Raw genomic sequence first — 23,178 nt, 5'->3', positions numbered from 1 at the left:
GAAGACATCTGTGAGGGTAAGTCTTCCAATCGTAAGATTGCAATTTCTTCGAAATGTATTCTATCTCTTTCTGTTTGTTTCTGAAGTGTTTCTTCTCTAATATTCTCTGCATTTCCTCATTTGGGTCTTTAAACTTAGAATTGACATACTCATTTATAGCATTGTACTTCAAAACTCTTCTTTGGTACTTCTTTATCCAATCTAACAACTCAGAGTCTTTTATACATACTAACTTAGACTTTTTATAATATCTTTGAACGAATTGACGGTTTGGTCAAATTGACCAGAAGTACTACAAATAACAACTAACTCATAGAATGGGTTCTTCTCATCTAGTTCTTGTTGTTGTGCAGCCATTTTAAGATAAGTGAAAGTCTTACCCGACCCAGGTGGTGCAATTAGACCTGTTATACCATTCTGAGCAAATAGGAACTTGTCATGTATGGGTTTTATCTGAGCATTTTCCAACTTCCTCTTGTTCTTATTTAAAACATTCTCAAATTTTTTGTCAATGTCAGCAAACTTTTTTTCTAACATATTTTTAGAAAAATTAAAATTTTTATCTTTTAGGAAATGTCTAGCGATTTCGCTATCTATATTCGAGACAAGCTTTTCGACAGCAAAACATCTGTCGACCATAAAATCTTACATAGTGTAAACAAGAAAGGTGAATTTGTTCTAAAGTTCTGTTTCTGGGAATATGACAAGAACCATAAAACATTAAGCAGAGCAGTCTTAAAATTTGTCAATGACAGACTTGTTGACAGAGATGACGCCTCTTGGAAAGATGAAGTCCAACAAAACTTCTTAGAATGCAAAGAAGACACATGCGCTGTTCTTGAAGATGAAATAGAAAACAGAATAGATGAGCTATTAAAGGACAAAGAACTTTTACATAAATATGGTTGCGCCAAATTTGACATAACTCCACCAGAGAAGAAGAAGAAAGAAAAGAAAGTAGAAGAAGAGAAGAAAGAACCAGAGCCAGTTCCAGAGAAAAAGAAATTTGACATGTAAAAATAAAATTTTATTTTTAGAACATTTCTGGGTCAATGTCAATGTTCTCTTCCTCTTTAGGAGTAAACACTGGCTTAGACTCTAAAATCTTTTTACCCAATTTACCTTGAACTTCAACTATCTTAGACTCATAATATTCATAGTCGTCTGCTTTCTTTGGTTCATAAGGTATAACAAGTTTGTATGCTTTGCCTTCTTTAAGGTTTGAGAACCTTCTGTCAAAACTTTCTTTGACTGTTAACAAACCTTCTATGTCTAAGTCTTCAAATTTCGCACCATTTTTAGTCACAATAGCAAACTTAACTGGTTCGATGTTCCAAACTTTGCTGAATGAAGACTTTTCAAAATGGTAGAAGTAAACATTCAAATATGTGAATGGGTCTAGTTCTTCTTTAAGTCCTGACATGTACTTGTTTACTGAGATGAATTTCGTCATCTTTTCTATCGGATAAAAAAATATTTTTTTTTAAAATTTACTCAGAAAAATTTTTCTTTGTATATACACCATTCTGTACGTCTAAAAGACTTTTGACATTTGCCAAGAATGTTCGTTTAGAAGCTGTCATATAACCATATTCTTGACAATATTGTTTATACGAATCGTACAATGACCTTTCATCTAATGACACAAAGTCAGTTTCATCTATGAACAGTTCATATACACTCTTGTTTGCTTCTAACAATGTTTGTCTCTCTTCGGTATGTGGAATTTGTCTTGGATTGAACTTTGAAATATCTAATGTCATGAAATATGAGAACAAGTGGTTGTAAAAGTCGGATGTCAAAGTTTCTGCTAAGTCGTCAAAATATTCTGTATCTTGCATATGAGCTTCTGACGTTCTGACAACTACATATCTTCTGTCAGAACTTTCTAACTTCATCGGAACAGCATTGTTTGAAACCATAATGAAGTTTGCAACATTTTCACAAACTCTTTGGTCTTTATATTTTCTTTCAACAACTCCAACTTTGTCTGTTATAAGACTCTTCAAAGCATCTGAGTTCAAAACTTTTGTTGTATCTATACTTTGAAGTTCGTTACATACTATAAGTTTCATATTCTCTATTGAAGAGTTAAATTTACCGCAGATGTTTTCTAAGTTTGTCATATTCGGATTCGAATAACCTTCTAACAGTTTGCACAAGATATCTGTAAAGAATGTGTTCTTACCTGTTCCTTGTTTTCCAATTATAATGAGAGCAGTTTCATTTTTAGCACTTGGATGTTGTAAGATGTTTGCAAACCAACATAAGATATACTCATAAACCTTTTCGTTTCCATTGCATATAATTTCTTTGACATGGTCTAACCAAGCTTCTATAATATTTTCTTTCCATTCTACTTGTTCATATTTATATCCAGTGAAGATAGAATAGAAGTTTGGAGAAGGTGTATAAAACTTTATACCACGAACTGAAAAATCTTCTAACTTTGACAATAAGATATCCCAAGCATCTAACATCTTCATTCCAACTTGTACAACTTTTATTTTCTTAAGTTTCTGTCTACATTCTTGTTCAGACACTATTGTTGCTCTTGGTTTGTTAAAGACAACATCCCATTCTTTCATGACATAACATTCTGGGGCAGAGTCGACATAAATGACTAAACGTTTCAAATTCTCGACTGCTTTGTTATAGTCTCGAAATGGACACATATTTCTGAATGCTTGGAAGTCATAAAAATCTGAAACATCTATTCTGTACATTTTTATAAAAATAAAAAAATAATATTTTTTTATTCTTGACTTTGTTGTTCCATTTGTTGCATTTGTTGTTCTTGAGCTATTTGTTGTTGAAGTTGTTCTTGTAATACAATACTTTCACCAGTTGCATCTTCCAATTCGAAACTTTCTGCCGTCATTGACAAATACATAGGACATAAAAGTTTTACAGGAACAAAGTTTGCGTCAACTAATGTCAACGTTATACTTGCCAAAGTGTTTGAGTTCACTAAGGTTGAAAATTCTGCATTCGAATGAACAATAGGCAAACCAGCAGAGAAAGTATTGTTTATACGCATAAGTATCTTTTGGTCATAATAGTTTCTGTCGACATTCGAATAACACTTTGAACCTAAGTTTGAAACAATATATAAGATTGGTGTGCTTAATGTCAATGGAATAGACATTCCTTGTATGACACCTTTTCCTGTTATAGGAAACTGTTGGTAGTAAAAACCAGAAATAAGTTTTGTATTATAGCTCATATCGTTTATAGTAAACTCAGTCGGACATCCAAACATAATGAAACCTGCTCTAGTTGCAGCACATGTTACACCCGTACTTAAAGTATTAAATAAGTCAACAAAACCTGTTGGTGGTATATCTGAGTAAGTATCTTCAAAGGAGTATTTTTTACCATTCACAACAATAAAGTCTTCTGGTGTCAAAAGAGCAAAACAGGCTTTAGTCGTCATTGTGTTTAAGGTTAGTTTACAATATCGTCCTTGAGGACTTTGTAAGTTTGTTGTTATAGAATTATATGACTCAGGGTTTTTAGTCGTAATAGTATAAACCATTATGTCTTCTGCCATTTACTTAGCAAATAAACTTTAATGAAATGTTGTGGTCGTCAATATTTTTATAACGTCTGGGAAACTATACTTTAAGTTCAACGTTTCACCTCCTTTCATAACGTATATCTTGTCAATGACATTATATGAAACACCACAGCAACTAATGTCGGGTTCTATTTCTTTGATGTTTATATCGTCTGCCTCTGTCAAAAGTTTCAATAGTTCTTTCAAGACTTCATGAGGTGCAATGACATATGAGTTCACTTTTACAGGGTTGTGTTCGACCAAGTTTAACATTATACTTAAAGCTTGACAAATCTTCTCCTGAGTTTGAAGTTTGTCTTTCAGTTGTTGGTAGTCGTTTCGAATATCTGCAACAGAACTTAAGTCTCTGCTAACTTCAGGATATGTTGGTTGTTCTTTTACAGGAACAATTGTTATACCATCTTCGTCTTCGTATGGTTTCCCCACTTCAACATCTCTGTCTTTGACATTGACAATAACACTTTGACTGTTTGTTTGAGTTGGTGAATTTAACTTCACATCTGCCACCGCCATTAAACCTTTTGAAACACTTACGCTTTTATTTTTCGGAAATGACATTTTACTTAGAATAAAAAGATGGACGTATTCGGATATCTTATTGAATTGAAGCAGAACAAAGTTTATACTCACAAACAATACAAATACATTGACAGAATAGTTCTTTACACAAACAATGGAAAATGTTATAGAATAGCAGTCTTTGCTGAACCTAAATATTTTCATAAAGCAAAGAAAGTTGGTATAACTGAAATGGTGAAAGTTCTTGAAGCAGACAAAAATATAACTTCAAAACTGACCGATATTACTAAAGGAAAGTTTATAATACAATATTATGTCAAAACTGGCGTACTGTCAATATTTGACGGAGAGAAGTCAGTTCAAGAACAACTTACTGACCTGCTGCCAAAATCTGCTCGATGGAAGCTGTCGTTATGCCAATCTGAGGAGCTCCAGCAGGTTTCATCGAACGAATCTTCAAAAGAGCATCTTCCGTGAAAAGTGCTATTGGTTTTGTAAACTTCTTTGCTCTCAATTCATCTGGACCGTCTCTGTCACCAGTATATTGTATTTGTACAGTACCAACAGTTGAAATACCACCCATAAAGTCTTCTGAGTCAGCAAATGGAATGCCAAGCCAAAAGTTTGAACGGTCTCCATTTGTATATTGAGTTTTTTGACCTCCTGTATGAGTCCATACTTTCACATATGGCATAATAGAACTTTGCATTTCAGGGTTAATAGTTGTTGTGAAGTTGTTGTTAAAGTTCATAGCATCTAATGTCAAGTTGTATGACCTCATATCCTCAACTGTAGAATATTCTTCTCTTGGATAATATTTGCCATCTATGTTTATATGATATTTAATACCAGGGTTGTAGAAACAAGAATAGTCATTTATAGTTCGTCTGAACAGTACAAACATAGTATCTGCATGTTTCATTGCAGTTGTTAAAGCAATATCTGTTCTTGCACCTGGGTCAGCACTTTGGTTTCCAACTTCACCTGCAAAGTCTTTGACAGATATTTGGTGTATAGGGAACATAAGTGGAACTGCAATATATTTGGCAGCTAAAGCATTTGAAATATCTGGGTCCAACATATAGACTGCAAGTCTGCTTTCTATTCTCTTGCATTCAAACTTTTCGCATGTGAACTTAACTGGGTCCCAAGCATCTCCAGCAGCATTGAAATAATAGTTTACTTCAGTGTTGAGGTTTGAGAAACCAAAGTCTAAGTCAACTTTGTCTTTGCAAAAGTCACAGAACTTGGCTCCACCAGTTCCAGCTACAGTAATGCTGAATGGGTCTTGTGTTGGTGCAATGACTAAGTTATTTTTGCTTGGAGTAAGTTCGATAGAAATTTTTCCTGCCCAGTTTGGCAAGTATCTTAAAAACTGAAGATGAGGAAAAGATGACAAAGGAACTCTAAGTTTCAGTTTTACTTTAGTGGCAGCATTTCCATCTGAACCAGAAAGGTTAACATAAACTCCTGGAACGTTAGGGTCAAGTCTTCTTATTTTTCAATAGTTGCATACTGGTCTGTTTGTTCTCTAGCTTGTGGTTGTACTGAGTTTCTCAAAGCGAACCATTCATAGTTTGCCCATGTTACTGTTTGAACTAAGTCAGAGTTAGAATATATCTTATATCCCATGAAAACTTCTGGAGCATATTGGTATCCGACATAGAAAATTCCATTGCAACCTTTCTTGTCAGACAACTTGGCAGAAGGTTTTATTTCAATGTCTTGTTCCACGTATAAGAATGAGTTGTCAATAGAAATAATATGAAACCTGTCGCAAGCATATCTACTGTTGTTGAAGAACCTTCTCCAAACTCACCTACGTTTCCATAAGAAACAGCAGTTGTATATTCGTAAGTTCCAGGAACTATTTCTGACCTTCTAATGGCATTGTCGCATTCGTTATACCATTCGGAAACATTTCCGTTCATGGCATCCAAAACTGTTGGCGTTATATTCTGAGCGGCGTACATTTCATATGGGTAAAAATATAGAATAGTTGGATTTATATGTCATAATAGAACCCACTCGTACCAAGCTTTACTTTCTTCCTGACTGAGTTTTTAACTCTTCTTTTTCCTTCATTGCCACTACTTTCACTAGATGAAGTTACTTCTTCACTACTTTCACTTTGTTCTACTCTTCTCTTCTTCTTTGGTGTCGCTTTTGGTAACTTGCCCTCTGCTTCAAGTTGTTGCATCTTTGCCTCATGTTCACCTAGTATGTTGTAAATTTCCATGTCCTTTTTGCCTTTGGGCTCTGGTCGCCCATCTCAGGTAACCTATATCCTAGAAAGATTTTTGTCATAGTTTGTATTTGAGTCTTCGCGTATTGTTTCATGACTCTTTCCTGAGTTTCCGGTTCAAGCTCTTCAAACAGAGCTTGTCCATATGGAATAAGCTCGTTTCCAAATATATGTTTTTGTAGCCATTCTGGTTTTCTTTCCATGTTACCAATAATAATCTTTTGTGAATGGGAAAGCTTTTACCCAATGTTTCAGTCTTGCGTCATTTATTTCTGTAGTTGGTTTTATTTTGTCAAGGAACATGTTTTTCAATACTAACATTTCATTTGGTACTGTCCATTTGAGTTTCTTAAATATTCATCCATTCTCGGTTCATTGTCTGCAAAGTAAGTTTTTATGACATTTTGCAAACTTTCGTTTGCAAAGTCATGTACAATAGGTTCTTCTTCCTTCTCTCTCCCTAAACTTTCTTTCTAAACTCTTCACCAAATATACCATCTCTATGGTTCTGTGTAGTTCTTTGAGATAAATGTTCTAGAACGTCAGGTGTTATATTTCCTTCAGCCATGTTCATTTCATACTGGTCCAAAATATCTGCATCTTTCATATCTTTCAATGGCATTAAAGCCGCGCTGAAAATACCAGCTATATCTGGTTCACCATTCACTTCCATTGCGTCTACAACTTCTTGGAATTGAGGTTGTAAGTTTATGAACCACCTATCCGGATTAGCTTTATGACCCCATTCTTGTAGTTTCCATAGTCTGCAGAAACAAAAGTAGGTTTGTTTCCATATTGGTTAGATTCTGAATGAACTTTAAACAATGTTTCATTTCTATATGTTTTGTTTGAAATTTAACCTTTTATTTTCACCGGAGTTCAGCCAAAGATTGAACGTTATATGGTCGTAAGTAAAAAGGATTGTTGTATTTGCGTACATTTTCTTTCAGTACTTCCATTCTATGCTGAATATTTTCATCTGATGTTGGAGTCTTTTGTATGTCGGTGAACATTTTTCGATATTCTTCTACTCTGTCAGCCGAATTTTTTCTTAGACTCTTGAAAGATTCCATATTCACCTCATAGTCTTGTTGAGGGTCCAAGATTTTTCGGCTGTTCCAAATCTTCATCTAGTTCTGTGAAGTTAGTTTCCAAAGGAGGAACTTGTTCGTTTCCTTCAGGCTCTTCTAGCTGTTGTTGCTGAACTATTTCTTCCATGTCTGGTTGTATCTGAATTCTTCCTGTGGAGTTTCTTGTACCTCATCTGGTGGCATTTCATATATTCCGAGACCATTTTTAACAAGTTCCCTATCTAAGTCATCCGGACTCATAAACCTTTCTTCTTTCGTTCCGTCTCTATTTTTTACGCGTTTCATGAAGAGAGTTGAATTATCATTTAGCTCTGACATCAAATATCTCGGAGTAAATTCATCCATGTCATTTGGATGATATGCTATTAAATCATATCCCTTAGCGAGCTTGTATTTTCCAGGTTTGAAATTATATCCCATTTGGTGCTGAACCATAAAGCTAAATAGGTTCGGGTCAGTATTTCCTTCCTTGAACTTTCTAATAGCTTCTTTATATCTGTCACTAAAGTCAAGAGTATCTGGGTAACCATAGTCTTCCTTAAGCATTTTTAAGAATTCTTGGTTTCCTTGTTCTCTACTTCTTTTATGTCCTTGCTCTGTTTGTGGTTGTTGTTGTGCAGGGTTTTGAACTATTGGTTGCTGTGTTGGTTGTTGTTGTTGTGCTGGTTGTGGTTGTTGTTGTGCAGGGTTTTGAACTGTTGGTTGTTGTGCTGGATTTTGAACTGTTGGTTGTTGTGTTGGTTTTGGTGCATGCCTGTGTCTGTGTCCATGTGACGATGTAAATGTTTTAGGTAGTCCTGGTGCAGGTGCTTCTCTTGGAGGGTTTGGTGGTATATAAGTTCCACCAGCTGGCACATATGTTCCATCTGCAGCATAATGTCCTACCTGACTTTTCGTTTTTAAGAAAGCATTTACTAGGTCTGTTTTGGTCTGTTGTAACTCTTTTCTTGACTTTCCACAACAGTTGCTCTAACGGCGTCATAGGCACTTTGAACTGCCTGTCTCGTTGCTGCATCTGTTATTTTCGTCATATTTTGTGCTACTTCTCTTAACTCTTTGTCGAAACCTTCAGACTTCAGTTTCTTTCCAGATGAGAAGTCGTTCACTAGTTTCACCTTACTATGAAGAGCTTCGAAGGCGTTCTTAAAGTCAGCATTCATTAAAGCTTCATTTGAACTGTCTTCATCCGCTTGTATTTTTGTCCTTATTGACCCTATAAGTTGGGCTGCTTTAGCGTTGGCTTTGGGCATCTAACCAGTCATTGTTAGCTTTTATATATTCTGCGCTTTTCATTGCCTTTTGCATGGCTGCGTCGTTATTTTTACTTTCTTGTGCTAAGTTTTCATACTGTACGTTTGGTTTTGCAACTGTAAAAGTTTTTTCTCCTTTACATTTGCTTCAACTTCTTTTTTATACTCATCGCTATCCATATATGTCTTCAGGGCTTTTTGTTTTATCTCTTCATCTTTCAGTACTTTATATTGAGTAGTATGGTTTTTCAAATTTATAACATCTTGTTCCATTTTTGCTACTTCTGCTGCTTTTTCTGACACTTTTTTCGCATATTCCTCTGTACTTAGTTCTTTCAGTTGTTCTTCTTTCTTCTTTTTTCTCTACGTTTAACTCATTGAGTTTCTTTGTGTGTCTGTCATATTCTAGTTTCTTTTCGTTTTCACTTATTTGTTTCTGTATGTCTATGTTTGACTTTTTGACATCTGTTATTTGATTTTTGAGTGAACTCAAATTCATTTGACTTTGAGGGTTATAAGCTGTTCCGTCTGCAGCTCCACCATAGCCTGCCATTTTCGCTAAAAGTGCCGCTCTTAAACCTCCACTCTGTGCACCAATAACTCGGTTTAAAAGCATAGGGTTGCTTGACATTTGTTGCAACATAGTGGGGTCATTCATCATTTGTTGTTGCAACTGTTGTTGTGGTGTCAGTTTTACTATTGGATGTTTCAATGCTCCCTTCTCTTACGTATATTCTTACGTAGCTTACGTGGCATTTTAAGTGAAGTTAAAAAGCGGTTTTTGACAGATGTTTATATGACACTTTTTGTTCAGCACAAAAAACTACTCGGTCAAAGTGTTGTCAGTTTTGTAAAATAACCGTCCTATCTCATTCTATAAGGGGAAAAAGGCTTCTCAAAGTATACTTCCTTGGAACGCCTGTAACTTTTCCTGTAGCGACGATAGACCTTTACTTGTCCGGACAAAGTTATACTATTTTGAGTGCTCTACAAAAAGTGTCACCGGCTGGTCGGCTGGGGTTCGGTCCTCCTCTTGGGTCTTGGGAAAAATTTCTTATGGGCTAGAGGGCGCAACGCGCCTGGAAGCCCTCCGAATAAAAACTTCATTTATACTAAACATCTTCAGGGCTAGAGGGCGCAACGCGCCTGGAGGCCCCACTACCTTTTTTTTTTAAATAATATATAAAAATATAATTTTGAGATAATTATGTAAATAATATTTTAAAAATTTGAATTTGAGGTATAATTTTATAGTAAAATATATTATAAAGAGTATTTATATAAATATTGTAAAATAATATAAGTAATAAAAATTGAGACCCCCTCCCTGTTTTTGATGTTTTGTCACTTTTTCGGTAATTCTTATTGTTTCCATAAAAGTCTATGACAAATTGTCTGGTCTTCGCTACGAAATGGATTTGGAAACAGCACGTGCCAATTATCCAAACAGACTAGAGAGGTTAGAAGAAGAACGTCTTATGGACATGCCTTTCGATGTTAGTGAACCTCAAGTTGAAGGACACGACGGCTTTGCCAGATTCTACTGGAAACATGACGAACAATTGCATCCTTTGAGAAGGAAAAAAGGAAAAGGTGAAGACGCACATGCTCCCATGGAAAGAACAAGATATGCAAATGAGAAGTACCGTGAAGTTAGAAGTCAAATTACTTCTGGTCGAACCTTTACAGTAAACTTTGACGAAGGAAAGAACAAAGAAGGCTTCATGGGTGTACTTGCTGCAATTCAAGACGGAAATAGGAAAGGACACAATCTCAGATTGACCATAACAGATTTGGATGGTCACATTTACTATGCACATGGCAATGAACAAACAGCCGCAAAACTTCTTGACGCTTTCAAGACTACAAAGAGAGAACAAATGGTTGACTCCGACTCAGACATTTTGAATGCAATTGAAGGAATTGCAAGTGTCAAGTTCGAATGGTACCAACCTAACCCTCAAGCAGTCAGACAACATGCTGGATACTTCCCGTTCATAAATAAGTCTGACATTGACTTGACAAGGTATGGAATTTACAATTCAATTGAAACAATTGTCAATGAACCTTGTATTCTTACATGTCTCAGGAACTCTGGTCTTGTTACAGATGAGAAGATGAAGTATCTTGAGTCATGTGTGAAGACAAGGTACATTCTCAGAGGTCAATTGGCAAAAATTGCACCGTTGGCAAATGTCAATATCCGAGTCAACATACCTACAGCTAAAGGTTCTTCACATGACGACTATGTTGTTGACTTCAAATTGCCATGGTTGAAGATTGTAATTGTCCACAACCACTTCATGTTGAACGAAAGTCTTACAAACCCATTGTTCGGAAAAGGCAAGTGCAACATTGTCAGAGCTGTAAACATTCTTTTCGAGAAAGGTTTGTTGGAACCAATTCCAGATGACAAGCTGACAGAAACTTTGTACCAAAAGACGAAACAAACTTTTCATTGTTAGCAAGACCAAAAGTTGTTCCAGACAAAGTTCTAGTACAAAAGAAGTACACAGTTCCACAAGGGGTTGGTATGTTCGGATACCAACCTGAACCAGAAGAACTTCCAATGAGGTTGCAAGAACTTCAAGATGCTATAAACAAACTTCCATTGAGACATCCAATTGACGTCAAATTGTATTGGAGAGCATCTGAGTTAGGTCAGAAGGTTTTATATGAAACAGGTTGCTTCGACGATGTTTATGAGATAACAGGAGAAGTTTCTCAGAAGATAAGAGACTCACTTGAATTTCCACAAACTGGACCAATTGGTTGCGACAAGTTCGACTCAGATGAAAAGATATACTATGTCGACCTTAACGCTGCATACATGAGGTTTGTCCAATATATTCCGACTGGAATTCCAAACGAAGATGGTGAGTTCCCGGAAGGAACTATACAGTTGGAAAAGTCATACAACAACTGTATGATATTAGGAAAGCTTCAAACCCCAAACTTGCAATGACACTCAAATTGCTTATGAATTCGACATGGGGATATTCCATTAAGAAACCTCAAGAGATGAAGAGTAAACATTATGAGAAGGTCGACAACTTTGTTGAAAGGTTTTCTCCTTTTGTTTTGAAGTACGAATTCACTCAAGGTCAAAGTGGCTTAGTAACCACATTAAAACCTATTGTCGAACATTGGTCTTACCCTCAGTTCGCAAAGGCAGTCCTTGACAACTACAACAAATTCTTCTCCGAAGTCAAATCGAAAGTCAAGGTTTACTATGAGAACATTGACGCACTCATGACGAACGAAGAAGGATACAACAAACTCATTGAAATGGGAATGGTCGGTGAAAAGATGGGCTGTTTTAAGCTAGATAAGGTATTTTCCGAAGTTCATGTCCTCTCCAAGCGTAAGTACTGGGGTGTTAAAGAAGATGGTGAAATAGTTAAACTTGCATGAAGTAAAAACGTTTTTTAAAAAAGTGATATTTTTTTTATTTTATTTGAAATGTACGCTGAGTTTGTTGGAGAAGACCGTTGGGAAACTTGTTTGTTAGATGAGAAATATGAAATTCACTGTTGTGAGTCATTTGAAGTCAGAAACAAAAAGACAAAAAGAGTTTTAAGCGAATGGGAGCGAAATGACGGATATGCTATTATGAAGATGGGTGGAAAACACTATCTTAAACATGTTGTCATTGCAACTCATTTTATACTGAATCCTAACAATTTACCTTTTGTAGACCATATAAACCATATAAGAAACGACAATAGACTTGAAAACTTACGTTGGGTCACTCGTTCTGAAAACAATAAGAACAAAGGCAAATTTGGAGATATTGTATTCGAATTTGTCGACGAACTAGAAGATGAAACAATTGAAATTACAGACTATGGCAAGCATACGTTTGAGTTTTACTACTATAGCGAAGAACAAGACTCTTTCTACTTTTATACCGGCGTAAACTATAGGAAATTACAAGTATATTTTACTAAGGCGGGCTATGCTTATGTAAACACTAGAGATACAGATGGAAAATACGTTCAAATACTTCTTAACAAATTCAAGAAGCTATATGGCATACCATTTTAAAACAATATATTTTTACATATATTAAATGCTTCAGGTTGAAAAACAAAGAACAAAAGTAGCAGATACAAAACCGTTAGACTATATCTTTACAAATGCTGGTAGGACTATTTCAGATGAAGAAATTTCATCCCGAGCATACAGGTTTGACTATCCAATTCGTTGGCTTCAAAGTCCTTCAGATGCAAAGGCAATAGGATTTAGAAGAGTTTTGTTTTCAAATAGAACTAACGCATTTATGTTCGCAGTATATTTTCATGGGCAGTATAAAGGTCCTGATTGTCTAATAGACAAATTTGACGAAATGAGAATCTTTACAGTTCGTTCAGACGAAAGTCTTGAGAAAACTCTAGATGACTTTCAAACTCAAATGAACAAATATTATTGGGAATTTCAAGAAAAATACGACTCTTTACTAAATGGAACATACTATCTGAAACTAGAATATGACAAGATGAACTCCACCGTTTCATTTCAAAAGATTGAAATTAACCCTCCAAGAGATACAGAGTTTTTATTTTGGGAAGTAGACAAACGTTCTTGGGCACAATTTCTTCGGTTACTAAACCAGAACGAACCATTACCACCAGATGGTCCATTTAAATTTATACTTCCACCAGCAGATTTGATGGTTTATAGAAACGTGTTTGACCCTCAAAATGTTATGTGTCATGCAAGTTTCAGTTCAAGCAACAATAGTTTTCTATGTATTGGTAAGGACCTTTATGACTTTGCTTCTAAATTCTACGAACCACCTAGTAACAGTTTCTCTGACTTTCAAGTTTGGTTCACAACAAATGGTGTGCAACATATTATTCCATTGTACTATGACTTTTATCTCGAATTGTCTTTCATATATAACTACGGAAAAGTGCTGAAAAAGTATTGAATGTGAAGATATTAGAAAATAACATTTTTTCTAACATCGTAGAAAACTCATGAAAACAATTTATTTTTGACACTTTCACAAAAAACATTAAAAAAGTGAGTTAAAATGAGATGTTTACTGAACTGGTTGGATGTCGCCTTCTGAGGTTATGTAGAACGGCTGACCCGAGAAGTGGAACAGTGCTCTGAGAATTTGTATAATTCGTGGAATTGGACTCCCTCTGTTTGGAAGTTGTATCCATGGGCGCTTTGCAAAGAACTTGAGAAGAGCTTCTTTCTTTGCTTGCTTTATGTCGTCGAAAGGAGTGCCTTCTGGTACCTCATTTGGAATTCCAGTCGAAATCTCGAGAGTCAAGGCAGCCCTTCCCGTTATCCAACCGTTAACAAGCTTGCCTTTTACATTCTGCCTGAGGAAGTCTTTAACAAGCTCGTTAAGTTCAATGAGGTAAATTGCCTCGTCAAGTCTTTCTTGCATTCCAAGTTCTTCCATCCGACAGGAAAATATTTTCCCGACAAAGGGAAAAATTTTTCCCGACAACAGGAAGAACTCTTCTATCCGACAGGAAAATATTTTCCCGACAAAGGGAAAAATTTTTCCTTCCGACAGGAAGAACTCTTCCAGTTGTCCGTCCGTAAACCATTCAAATTTTCGAAAATTGAGAACTTTTTGGTCGAACTTCAGAAAATGTTTTTCCTTCCGACAGAAAAAGTTCTTCCTTCCGACAGGAAAAATTTTTCCTTCCGACAGGACACAAATGGATGACTGACGTTCCTCTTCCTGAATGCCTTCCAATGCCAGAAGAACCGAAAGCTGCAGAACCACAACAGTCTCCTCAGCAACCTCAGTTCCAGCAAGTACCTCCGAATTACTACCAATTTCCACCTCAAGGTTACTACCCACCACAAGGCTTCCCGAACTACCCTCCTCAGCCTATGCCTTACTTCCCCAACCCTTGGTTGTTCCAGCAAGCTCCACCCCAGCAATTCCAATTCCAATCTCAATCGAAGAGAGACCAAGACTTCGAAGAAGGTCTGAACCGCTTACGCAAAGAGTATGCTACAGCTCCAATTGAGAGAAAGTTGTTCCCGGACCAAAAAATAATGTTTAGGGTAGATGGTTAGATCTAACCCGATATCTACCCTCATTTCTACCCTCATGAATTTCCTTAAGACAGAAAAAATAAAGTTAGTTTTATTTTTATTTATTTTTTTATTTTGTATGTAAGAACAGTAATGTCAGTCGAAGCAAAAACGTTCACGAACAAATCTAATGGCGAAACATTCACAAAAGGCACTTATAACGGTATTGAAGTCTTACGTAGAGACAAGGATGGTTACATTAATGCAACAAATATGTGTCAGCAGTTTAGGAAAGACTTTAGAAAGTTGTTGGAAAATAAGTCCTGGGAAGAGTATTATAAGGCATTTTGTGAAGAATATAGCAACCGCCGGAATTCGGACTGTTGCTTTTTATACAAAATTCATGCAGGAAATTCTTGAGTTTTGGTTGAAAGAATACGGTGGAGCCAAAAGTGGCTCGACCTCAAAACAAGCATTTTATGAGCTTACAAAGGGTGTTATGAATGAATTCAAAGGTATTTACATACATCCTGACCTCGTTCATTTTGTTGCTGAATTCAGCAAAAATAATGTTTAGGGTAGATGGTTAGATCTAACCTCATTTCTAACCCGATTTCTACCCTCTTGAATTTTCATGAATTTTCCCGAAATAAAAAATAAAACTAACTTCATTTTTATTTATTTTTTTATTTTGTATAAAAGATATGATTTCAACAATCGGCACAACAACAATTCAAACAACAACTTCACCAAATTCATTAGTCATGAATCCAACATCTATGTTAGTAGAGATGAAAAACTTCATTCCTTCTTCATTTACTTTCGAAACAGAAATACAAAAAATTAAGCAGGAACTTTTAACAAGTAATTTAGACTGTACCGCACAGGATGAAGAAAATGAAGAATATCTTTATGACATGCAGGACATTATTGACCATTTACCCAAATTGCCTGAAATCCAACAACAAAAGCTCACTATTCCTGAATTCGATGAAATTGAAGTGAAACCAACTGACTCAGTAGAAATAAAGAAGTTCATACGTAAAGTAAATTATGAGTTTCTAGGATATCATTGCAACCATAAAGTTATGGACAAAGATTGCGACATGGTATATAAGAACATCTCTGACATATATAAATCTGGGGAGTTTAAGACATACGACAACTTTGTTTCATTAGTTGCAAAATGTGTATGGCAGATAAGAGATAAAGACAGAAGAGGTAAGGTATGGAATGAACAGATAAAACCAGCAGCCTTTGAGTTAAAGAAAACCATTGACGCCTTGGTTGTTCTAGCTGGTTTTATTTCAATGTATAACGCAAAAATGAATCCGCAATGTTCAAAATGTAAAGCAGCAATGAGGAAATATAACTACTCCGTCAAAGAGATAGAACGTATGAGAAACGACTATGCAGACTTAAAGAAAGAAGCAGAGAAGCCGGTAGAAAATAAAATTGACATGCTGTCATTTCTGAACAAAAACTATCCAACTGCTGACGATTTCCTTCTATCTGACGTCAAGAAGAAGTATAAAGAAACCTTCGGCATTGTTAAAATTTTTGATATCCTCAGTGAAGAAATAGAAGCTACAAAACTGTTTAGAATCTCACGAATTCATAACGTTTACCATGTAAAACGTTTATAAATAATGAGGGTAGAAAAGAGGTTAGATATCGGGTTAGATCTAACCTTCTACCCTAAAATATATTTTTATTGAATTCAGCACAAAATTCTGAGTAAAATAATTTTAGGGCACGTGTCAAACCGTTGAGTTTTCACAAAATTCCAAAAATAACGTTTACCATGTAAAACGTTTATAAAATAACTGGGGTAGAAATGAGGTTAGAAATCGGGTTAGATCTAACCTTCTACCCTAAAATATATTTTTGGTGTAAATTCATGAGGGTAGAAATCGGGTTAGATATACCCATCTACCCTAAAAATATATTTTTATTGAATTCAGCACAAAAATAATGAATTTTCAAGCTTGACCATTTACACAATTTGAACTTTGTTTGCGTAGATATGAATTCTGAAAGAAGTATGAGGGTCTTGTATGACTTTGTACTTCTCCCATAGTTCATGTCTGTCAAACTTAACTGCCATGGACTCTTTCATAAGTTCCATGAAATCGTCTTCGGACAATCCGGGGAAAAGTATTATGTCAGTGAGTATTCTTTTAACATCCTTACTTAAACTCTTTGCTGTCTGTACACAAATGACAACTGAAATGTTAAAGTGCCTAAGTTTCTTAAGAATTCGACACATATCTTGTTCTCTGTTCTTTAACAAAGGATGAGAGGCGAAATCATCTAAGATAAGAAGACATCTATGAGGGTAAGTCTTCCAATCGTAAGATTGCAATTTCTTCGAAATGTATTCTATCTCTTTCTGTTTGTTTCTGAAGTGTTTCTTCTCTAATATTCTCTGCATTTCCTCATTAGGATCTTTGAACTTAGAATTTATATACTCATTTATAGCATTATACTTTAAAACTCTTCTTTGGTACTTCTTTATCCAATTTAACAACTCAGTATCCTTTATACATACTAACTTAGACTTCTTTATAATATCTTTGAACGAATTGACGGTTTGGTCAAATTGACCAGAAGTCGAACAAATAACAACTAACTCATAGAATGGGTTCTTCTCATCTAGTTCTTGTTGTTGTGCAGCCATTTTAAGATAAGTGAAAGTCTTACCAGACCCAGGTGGTGCAATTAGACCTGTTATACCATTCTGAGCAAATAAGAACTTGTCATGTATAGGCTTTATCTGAGCATTTTCTAACTTCCTCTTGTTCTTGTTTAAAACATTCTCAAATTTTTTGTCAATGTCAGCAAACTTTTTTTCTAACATATTTTTAGAAAAATTAAAATTTTTATCTTTTAGAAAATGTCTAGCGATTTCGCTATCTATATTCGAGACAAACTTTTTGACAGCAAAACATCTGTCGACCATAAAATCTTACATAGTGTAAACAAGAAAGGTGAATTTGTTCTAAAGTTCTGTTTCTGGGAATATGACAAGAACCATAAAACATTACAAAGAGCAGTCTTAAAATTTGTCAATGACAGACTTGTTGACAGAAATGACGCCGATTGGAAAGATGAAGTCCAACAAAAGTTCTTAGAATGCAAAGAAGACACATGCGCTGTTCTTGAAGATGAAATAGAAAACAGAATAGATGAGCTATTAAAGGACAAAGAACTTTTACATAGATATGGTTCTGAGAAATTTGACATATCTCCACCAGAGAAGAAGAAGAAAGAAAGAAAGAGAAAAAAGTAGAAGAGAAGAAAGAACCTGAACCAGTTCCAGAGAAAAAGAAATTTGACATGTAAAAATAAAATTTTATTTTTAGAACATTTCTGGGTCAATGTCAATGTTCTCTTCCTCTTTAGGAGTAAACACTGGCTTAGACTCTAATAGCTTTTTACCCAATTTACCTTGAACTTCTACAACTTTAGACTCATAATATTCATAGTCGTCTGTCTTCTTTGGTTCATAAGGTATAACAAGTTTGTATGCTTTGCCTTCTTTAAGGTTTGAGAACCTTCTGTCAAAACTTTCTTTGACTGTTAACAAACCTTCTATGTCTAAGTCTTCAAATTTCGCACCATTTTTAGTCACAATAGCAAACTTAACTGGTTCGATGTTCCAAACTTTGCTGAATGAAGACTTTTTCAAAATGGTAGAAGTAAACATTCAAATATGTGAATGGGTCTAGTTCTTCTTTAAGTCCTGACATGTACTTATTTACTGAGATGAATTTTGCCATCTTTTCTATCGGATAAAAAAATATTTTTTTTTAAAATTTACTCAGAAAAAATTTTCATTGTATATACACCATTCTGAACATCTAAAAGACTTTTGACATTTGCCAAGAATGTACGTTTAGAAGCTGCCATATAACCATATTCTTGACAATATTGTTTATATTCATCATATAAAGACTTTTCATCTAAACACTCAAAGTCGCTTTCTTCTATGAACAGTTCATATACACTCTTGTTTGCTTCTAACAATGTTTGTCTCTCTTCGGTATGTGGAATTTGTCTTGGATTGAACTTAGAAATATCTAATGTCATGAAATATGAGAACAAGTGGTTGTAAAAGTCAGATGTCAAAGTTTCTGCTAAGTCGTCAAAATATTCTGTATCTTGCATATGAGCTTCTGACGTTCTGACAACTACATATCTTCTGTCAGAACTTTCTAACTTCATCGGAACAGCATTGTTTGAAACCATAATGAAGTTTGCAACATTTTCACAAACTCGTTGGTCTTTATACTTTCTTTCACCAACTCCAACTTTGTCTGTTATAAGACTCTTCAAAGCATCTGAGTTCAAAACTTTTGTTGTATCAATACTTTGAAGTTCATTGCAAACTATAAGTTTCATATTCTCTATTGAGGAGTTAAACTTGCCACAGATGTTTTCTAAGTTGTCATATTAGGGTTCGAATAACCTTCTAACAGTTTGCATAAGATATCTGTAAAGAATGTGTTCTTACCTGTTCCTTGTTTTCCAATTATAATGAGAGCAGTTTCATTTTTAGCACTTGGATGTTGTAAGATGTTTGCAAACCAACATAAGATATACTCATAGACTCTTTCGTTTCCATTGCATATAATTTCTTTGACATGGTCTAACCAAGCTTCTATAATATTTTCTTTCCATTCTACTTGTTCATATTTATATCCAGTGAAGATAGAATAGAAGTTTGGAGAAGGTGTATAAAACTTTATACCACGAACTGAAAAATCTTCTAACTTTGACAATAAGATATCCCAAGCATCTAACATCTTCATTCCAACTTGTACAACTTTTATTTTCTTAAGTTTCTGTCTACATTCTTGTTCAGACACTATTGTTGCTCTTGGTTTGTTAAAGACAACATCCCATTCTTTCATGAGTTAGTATACAAGTCATGGGTACGGAGGCACTGCGTTCCACCTTACCCAATACTTGTGAATTTGACACTTTACAAAGCCGTCAACCACTTCACTAACGAGCTCACTAATGTAAAAAATAAACGTTCTCACTATCGCTCTCACTAACGACTTCACTAATGTTCTCATAAATTTTCCTCAATATCTTCATCATCAGTGTTAACCCTATTGTAGTCATACTTGAAGCCATAAACTTTCTCTAACTTCTTAACGTACAATTTACATAACTTACCTTCGTCATCGTATGGTTTAATGATATAACTATTTCTATCTTTATACACAGTCAATGAAAAGTCAACTGGTCTCGGATGTATTTGAAAGAACATGTTATGCTCAGGAAGGAAGAATAAATGTTTAAATGTATGTTTGTTATACTGTGGAATTCGAATGAGTTGCTTTTGTTCTGTCATTTATATAAAAAAATAAAATAAAAAATAAACTTAAAAATTAATGATATCACCACCCTCACACGTATGAAAACATAGCACAAAAATAAATTTAGGTGAAGTGGTGAGATCTCACCTCTTTTTTCACCTGTTTTTTCACCCTGTTGAATTCATTGCTTTATAACTCTCTTCCTTTCTCCAACTCTTCTAACTTCTTCTAAGTTCAGCAATGTTGTCCTCATGAAGTTTAATCTTTCTCAAAATTCCTTCTTTATCTAATGGTTGCTTTATCTTTCTAAACTGAACTCTACCATCCTTCATAGTATGAATGTAAAAACCTTCTGGAATAGTTCCTGATTTAATGTATTCTACCAAAAACTTTTGTTTCATTGCTTCAGTGACTTTAGTCGTCATTTTACTCTAAGGTGAAGCTAGCACAGCGATAATGGATTTCATGACTTTTTAGTATTTCATGCAATCTTAACAGATAGCCTTACAAGTACTTCCAGTGTCCCTAGCTGTCCCTCCTTTTTATATAACTCCATGACATTTATAATCTCGCGAAACTTAACAGGTAGCATAACAGATTAAAATCAGATGAGGTTTTGAACCAAAATTTCTAAGCAACGTTGTCAAGGATTTTGAGGAACTAGGGACAGAGTGTGGCAAAGTCCAAGATTTAATTTATCTTCATCTGTTTCATCAGCTATCTCATCTAATATGCCAATATTTTATTCATAACTCGTGGCAAACTCACTAACTTTCATTATGTTCATCTGCATGCTTCATCTGATAGAAAGTATGACTTTCATTAACTCTGTGAGATAATGAAAACTACTAGGGACAGAGACCATGGCAAAGTTTATGACTTTCATTATTTCCAGAACTTAATGAAAACTACTAGGGACAGAGACCATGGCAAAGTTCATGATTTAATTTATTCTCTCACTAACAACAACCACAAACTCCAACACTAACGACAAGTACTAACCTCAACACAAATGACAAACACTAACAACAAACACAAACTCCAACACTAACGACAAAAATAAATGTCCTCACTTCTTAACAAAGTAATATGTGCTTCTTACACCACCATAGCTCAAACGTTTCTTTTCAAACATTGATTGAAACTTATTTTGAGCCATTGGTTTTAGTCTCTTTTTCTTCAAATACGCCAAGAAATCTTCTTCACATCTTTTCACTTCATAGCCTTCTTAAACTCCTCCTTGTTAAGTTCTATGAAATCCTTTATAACATTCTTTGTTGCAATGGCTTCTTCACGAACGACATCGTGAACTATTTCATCACTGTTCTCATGTATGACCTCCTCACTGTTCTCGTGAACTATTTCATCACTGTTCTCATGTATGACCTCCTCACTGTTCTCGTGAACTATTTCATCACTGTTCTCATGAACGACCTCCTTACTGTTCTCATGAACTATTTCATCACTGTTCTCATGTATGACCTCCTCACTGTTCTCATGAACTATTTCATCACTGTTCTCATGAACGACCTCCTTACTGTCTTTCATAAGCGTTTCAAAGTCTCCTTTACTCATTACTTCAATCTCATGCTGTTCACAATAGTACTTAAACTCACTGTATATGTCTTTGTTGTATGTTATATTGCTTCCCATGTACTCCATGAATTTTTCAAGCACTTCCTCATAATTCACTGTTTCTTTCTTTCCACGACCTTCTAATATCATACTTGCTTCGTAAATATAACTTCTTGCAGAACCGTCTCGCTTTCTACTTCTCTTCACAAATTCTCTCATCTTGCCACCAAATACATTTGAACTACATGCAAAGAATTCATTCTCCTTCGCAAATTCTTTATATCTTCTGTAGCACTCTGTACAATTCCATCCGGATACAAACTTTTCATAGAACTCCTCGTAAAACATTTGGTAAGGTGTTTTGTTCATTTCGATGAGTTCTTGTTTAGCCCTGGTGAATGGTATCTTCCTTACATCAAATTCACTTAAATCTTTCTTCATGAAGTACGTCAGTAAGTTTGAATAAAACTCTTCATTAAAGCTTTCAATGAGATTTGAGAAATATTCGTAATTTCCTTTGTATCTGCTGCTTACGTCAATGACAACAAATCTTCTGTCGTCTTTGTCAATCTTTACTGAGTTGAAGTTGTTAGATATCATGATGATATTACAAACATTCTCTATCTTTCTTACTGGCTGACACTTCTGATTTAAGTCCAACTGAGTCTCTGTTACTATTGACTTTAGTGCGTCGTGGTTCATGACCTTAGACGTATCGCATGAGCTTAGTTCATTGCATACGATGAGCTTCATGTTCTCAATAGCAGCATTGAATCTACCAACCACATTCTCTATTGCCGTTATATTATTGTTGGCGTACTTGCTAATGAGCTCGCATAGAACATTACTAAGTACATTCTTACCAGTTCCTTGCTTTCCTATTAACAAAAGTACTGTTCCAGTCTTTCCACAAGGATTTTGAACGATGTAGGCGAACCAGTTCAAAACATACTCATAAAGCTCTTCATCCTCATTACATATGACATCGTGAACATGTTTCAAATATCCTTCAATAACGCTTTCATCTACTTCATTCAGTACCTCATACTCATATCCTCTGAAATAGCTGTAAATGTCATCTCTTTCGTCAAAGAATCTCATGCCTGACTTCATAAGATAGTTCTTGTTCTGACCCGCTTCATAAATCATCAGTGCGTTCACATCCTTCTCCTCAATACGTCCTACATAAACACTCTTCATGAGCTTATTGAATTCCTTGCTATCTACTGACACAAGTGTTGTTGTGTCTCGTATTCCATCATAATCTTTCACTAGATATGTCATACGTGCTCCGTCAATAACGACAACACATCTTCTTAAGTCATTTATAACACTAGCTATGTCAATACCTTCTTCACTCATGTACTTATTTCTTCTCTCAAGTCCTTTAGTGTGAAAGTGTCTCTAAGTTCTATTTCAAGCAATTCATTTACATGTCCTTTGCAATACTTCTCTATAAAATATTTCTGTCGTTCTTTACTAAGTTTCTTAACAGCTCTGAAGAACCATGTGTTTTGACTCAAACATCCTTCACAACTTCTCTCATTCATTCCTAGTTCTTTCATGTCATTATCTT

At 35.1% G+C, this 23,178-nt stretch overlaps 16 protein-coding genes and 5 pseudogenes across 21 annotated transcripts, besides 4 other annotated features; 9 read left to right on the top strand and 12 right to left on the bottom strand.

Moving 5' to 3' along the window:
* Positions 1 to 7,151: part of a mobile genetic element that runs on past the window's edge.
* TVAGG3_0709140 (uncharacterized protein) lies at positions 574 to 1,017 on the top strand (the record flags this gene model as incomplete). Its single annotated transcript, XM_051243694.1, has 1 exon — positions 574 to 1,017. The coding sequence occupies one exon, from the start codon at positions 574 to 576 to the stop codon at positions 1,015 to 1,017; it is 444 nt and encodes a 147-aa protein (XP_051090281.1).
* Positions 1,034 to 1,453, bottom strand: TVAGG3_0709130 (protein of unknown function, DUF4108 family; the record flags this gene model as incomplete). Its single annotated transcript, XM_051243693.1, has 1 exon — positions 1,034 to 1,453. The coding sequence occupies one exon, from the start codon at positions 1,451 to 1,453 to the stop codon at positions 1,034 to 1,036; it is 420 nt and encodes a 139-aa protein (XP_051090280.1).
* TVAGG3_0709120 (uncharacterized protein) lies at positions 1,521 to 2,675 on the bottom strand (the record flags this gene model as incomplete). The annotated part of the gene is made up of 1 exon (XM_051243692.1): positions 1,521 to 2,675. A coding segment is annotated over one exon (1,155 nt), but the record flags the coding sequence as incomplete, so codon positions are not given.
* On the bottom strand, positions 2,756 to 3,553 carry TVAGG3_0709110 (uncharacterized protein; the record flags this gene model as incomplete). Its single annotated transcript, XM_051243691.1, has 1 exon — positions 2,756 to 3,553. One exon carries the CDS (start codon positions 3,551 to 3,553, stop codon positions 2,756 to 2,758), a length of 798 nt encoding a protein of 265 aa, XP_051090278.1.
* Positions 4,470 to 6,072, bottom strand: TVAGG3_0709100 (annotated as a pseudogene). The gene has a single exon. A coding segment is annotated over exon 1 (1,603 nt).
* Positions 6,805 to 7,017, bottom strand: TVAGG3_0709090 (protein of unknown function, DUF4106 family; the record flags this gene model as incomplete). Its single annotated transcript, XM_051243690.1, has 1 exon — positions 6,805 to 7,017. The coding sequence occupies one exon, from the start codon at positions 7,015 to 7,017 to the stop codon at positions 6,805 to 6,807; it is 213 nt and encodes a 70-aa protein (XP_051090277.1).
* A 398-nt stretch (positions 7,152 to 7,549) lies between the features above and the next one.
* On the bottom strand, positions 7,550 to 8,685 carry TVAGG3_0709070 (annotated as a pseudogene). The gene has a single exon. A coding segment is annotated over exon 1 (1,136 nt).
* A 1,173-nt stretch (positions 8,686 to 9,858) lies between these two features.
* Positions 9,859 to 10,057: a mobile genetic element.
* Positions 10,058 to 10,097: 40 nt separating this feature from the next.
* On the top strand, positions 10,098 to 10,735 carry TVAGG3_0709050 (uncharacterized protein; the record flags this gene model as incomplete). Its single annotated transcript, XM_051243689.1, has 1 exon — positions 10,098 to 10,735. A coding segment is annotated over one exon (638 nt), but the record flags the coding sequence as incomplete, so codon positions are not given.
* A 67-nt stretch (positions 10,736 to 10,802) lies between these two features.
* On the top strand, positions 10,803 to 11,519 carry TVAGG3_0709040 (annotated as a pseudogene). Its single transcript has one exon. A coding segment is annotated over exon 1 (717 nt).
* A 211-nt stretch (positions 11,520 to 11,730) lies between these two features.
* TVAGG3_0709030 (DNA/RNA polymerases family) lies at positions 11,731 to 12,099 on the top strand (the record flags this gene model as incomplete). Its single annotated transcript, XM_051243688.1, has 1 exon — positions 11,731 to 12,099. A coding segment is annotated over one exon (369 nt), but the record flags the coding sequence as incomplete, so codon positions are not given.
* Positions 12,100 to 12,147: 48 nt separating this feature from the next.
* TVAGG3_0709020 (His-Me finger endonucleases family) lies at positions 12,148 to 12,732 on the top strand (the record flags this gene model as incomplete). Its single annotated transcript, XM_051243687.1, has 1 exon — positions 12,148 to 12,732. The coding sequence occupies one exon, from the start codon at positions 12,148 to 12,150 to the stop codon at positions 12,730 to 12,732; it is 585 nt and encodes a 194-aa protein (XP_051090274.1).
* Positions 12,733 to 12,967: 235 nt separating this feature from the next.
* TVAGG3_0709010 (uncharacterized protein) lies at positions 12,968 to 13,618 on the top strand (the record flags this gene model as incomplete). Its single annotated transcript, XM_051243686.1, has 1 exon — positions 12,968 to 13,618. The coding sequence occupies one exon, from the start codon at positions 12,968 to 12,970 to the stop codon at positions 13,616 to 13,618; it is 651 nt and encodes a 216-aa protein (XP_051090273.1).
* A 114-nt stretch (positions 13,619 to 13,732) lies between these two features.
* On the bottom strand, positions 13,733 to 14,107 carry TVAGG3_0709000 (uncharacterized protein; the record flags this gene model as incomplete). Its single annotated transcript, XM_051243685.1, has 1 exon — positions 13,733 to 14,107. The coding sequence occupies one exon, from the start codon at positions 14,105 to 14,107 to the stop codon at positions 13,733 to 13,735; it is 375 nt and encodes a 124-aa protein (XP_051090272.1).
* A 269-nt stretch (positions 14,108 to 14,376) lies between these two features.
* On the top strand, positions 14,377 to 14,718 carry TVAGG3_0708990 (uncharacterized protein; the record flags this gene model as incomplete). The annotated part of the gene is made up of 1 exon (XM_051243684.1): positions 14,377 to 14,718. A coding segment is annotated over one exon (342 nt), but the record flags the coding sequence as incomplete, so codon positions are not given.
* Positions 14,719 to 15,401: 683 nt separating this feature from the next.
* Positions 15,402 to 16,162, top strand: TVAGG3_0708980 (organellar and viral DNA polymerase type B; the record flags this gene model as incomplete). The annotated part of the gene is made up of 1 exon (XM_051243683.1): positions 15,402 to 16,162. A coding segment is annotated over one exon (761 nt), but the record flags the coding sequence as incomplete, so codon positions are not given.
* Positions 15,402 to 23,178: part of a mobile genetic element that runs on past the window's edge.
* TVAGG3_0708970 (protein of unknown function, DUF4106 family) lies at positions 16,694 to 17,557 on the bottom strand (the record flags this gene model as incomplete). The annotated part of the gene is made up of 1 exon (XM_051243682.1): positions 16,694 to 17,557. One exon carries the CDS (start codon positions 17,555 to 17,557, stop codon positions 16,694 to 16,696), a length of 864 nt encoding a protein of 287 aa, XP_051090269.1.
* On the top strand, positions 17,888 to 18,042 carry TVAGG3_0708960 (annotated as a pseudogene). Its single transcript has one exon. A coding segment is annotated over exon 1 (155 nt).
* TVAGG3_0708950 (protein of unknown function, DUF4108 family) lies at positions 18,059 to 18,388 on the bottom strand (the record flags this gene model as incomplete). The annotated part of the gene is made up of 1 exon (XM_051243681.1): positions 18,059 to 18,388. The coding sequence occupies one exon, from the start codon at positions 18,386 to 18,388 to the stop codon at positions 18,059 to 18,061; it is 330 nt and encodes a 109-aa protein (XP_051090268.1).
* On the bottom strand, positions 18,517 to 18,789 carry TVAGG3_0708940 (Poxvirus D5 protein-like family; the record flags this gene model as incomplete). Its single annotated transcript, XM_051243680.1, has 1 exon — positions 18,517 to 18,789. One exon carries the CDS (start codon positions 18,787 to 18,789, stop codon positions 18,517 to 18,519), a length of 273 nt encoding a protein of 90 aa, XP_051090267.1.
* Positions 19,701 to 23,178: part of a mobile genetic element that runs on past the window's edge.
* On the bottom strand, positions 21,097 to 21,971 carry TVAGG3_0708930 (annotated as a pseudogene). The gene has a single exon. A coding segment is annotated over exon 1 (875 nt).
* Positions 22,052 to 22,886, bottom strand: TVAGG3_0708920 (uncharacterized protein; the record flags this gene model as incomplete). Its single annotated transcript, XM_051243679.1, has 1 exon — positions 22,052 to 22,886. A coding segment is annotated over one exon (835 nt), but the record flags the coding sequence as incomplete, so codon positions are not given.

The sequence above is a fragment of the Trichomonas vaginalis genome, chromosome III (genome assembly GCF_026262505.1).
Source record: "Trichomonas vaginalis G3 chromosome III, whole genome shotgun sequence".
Taxonomy (NCBI): domain Eukaryota; phylum Parabasalia; order Trichomonadida; family Trichomonadidae; genus Trichomonas; species Trichomonas vaginalis.
This window is presented reverse-complemented; position numbering and strand designations above follow the sequence as displayed.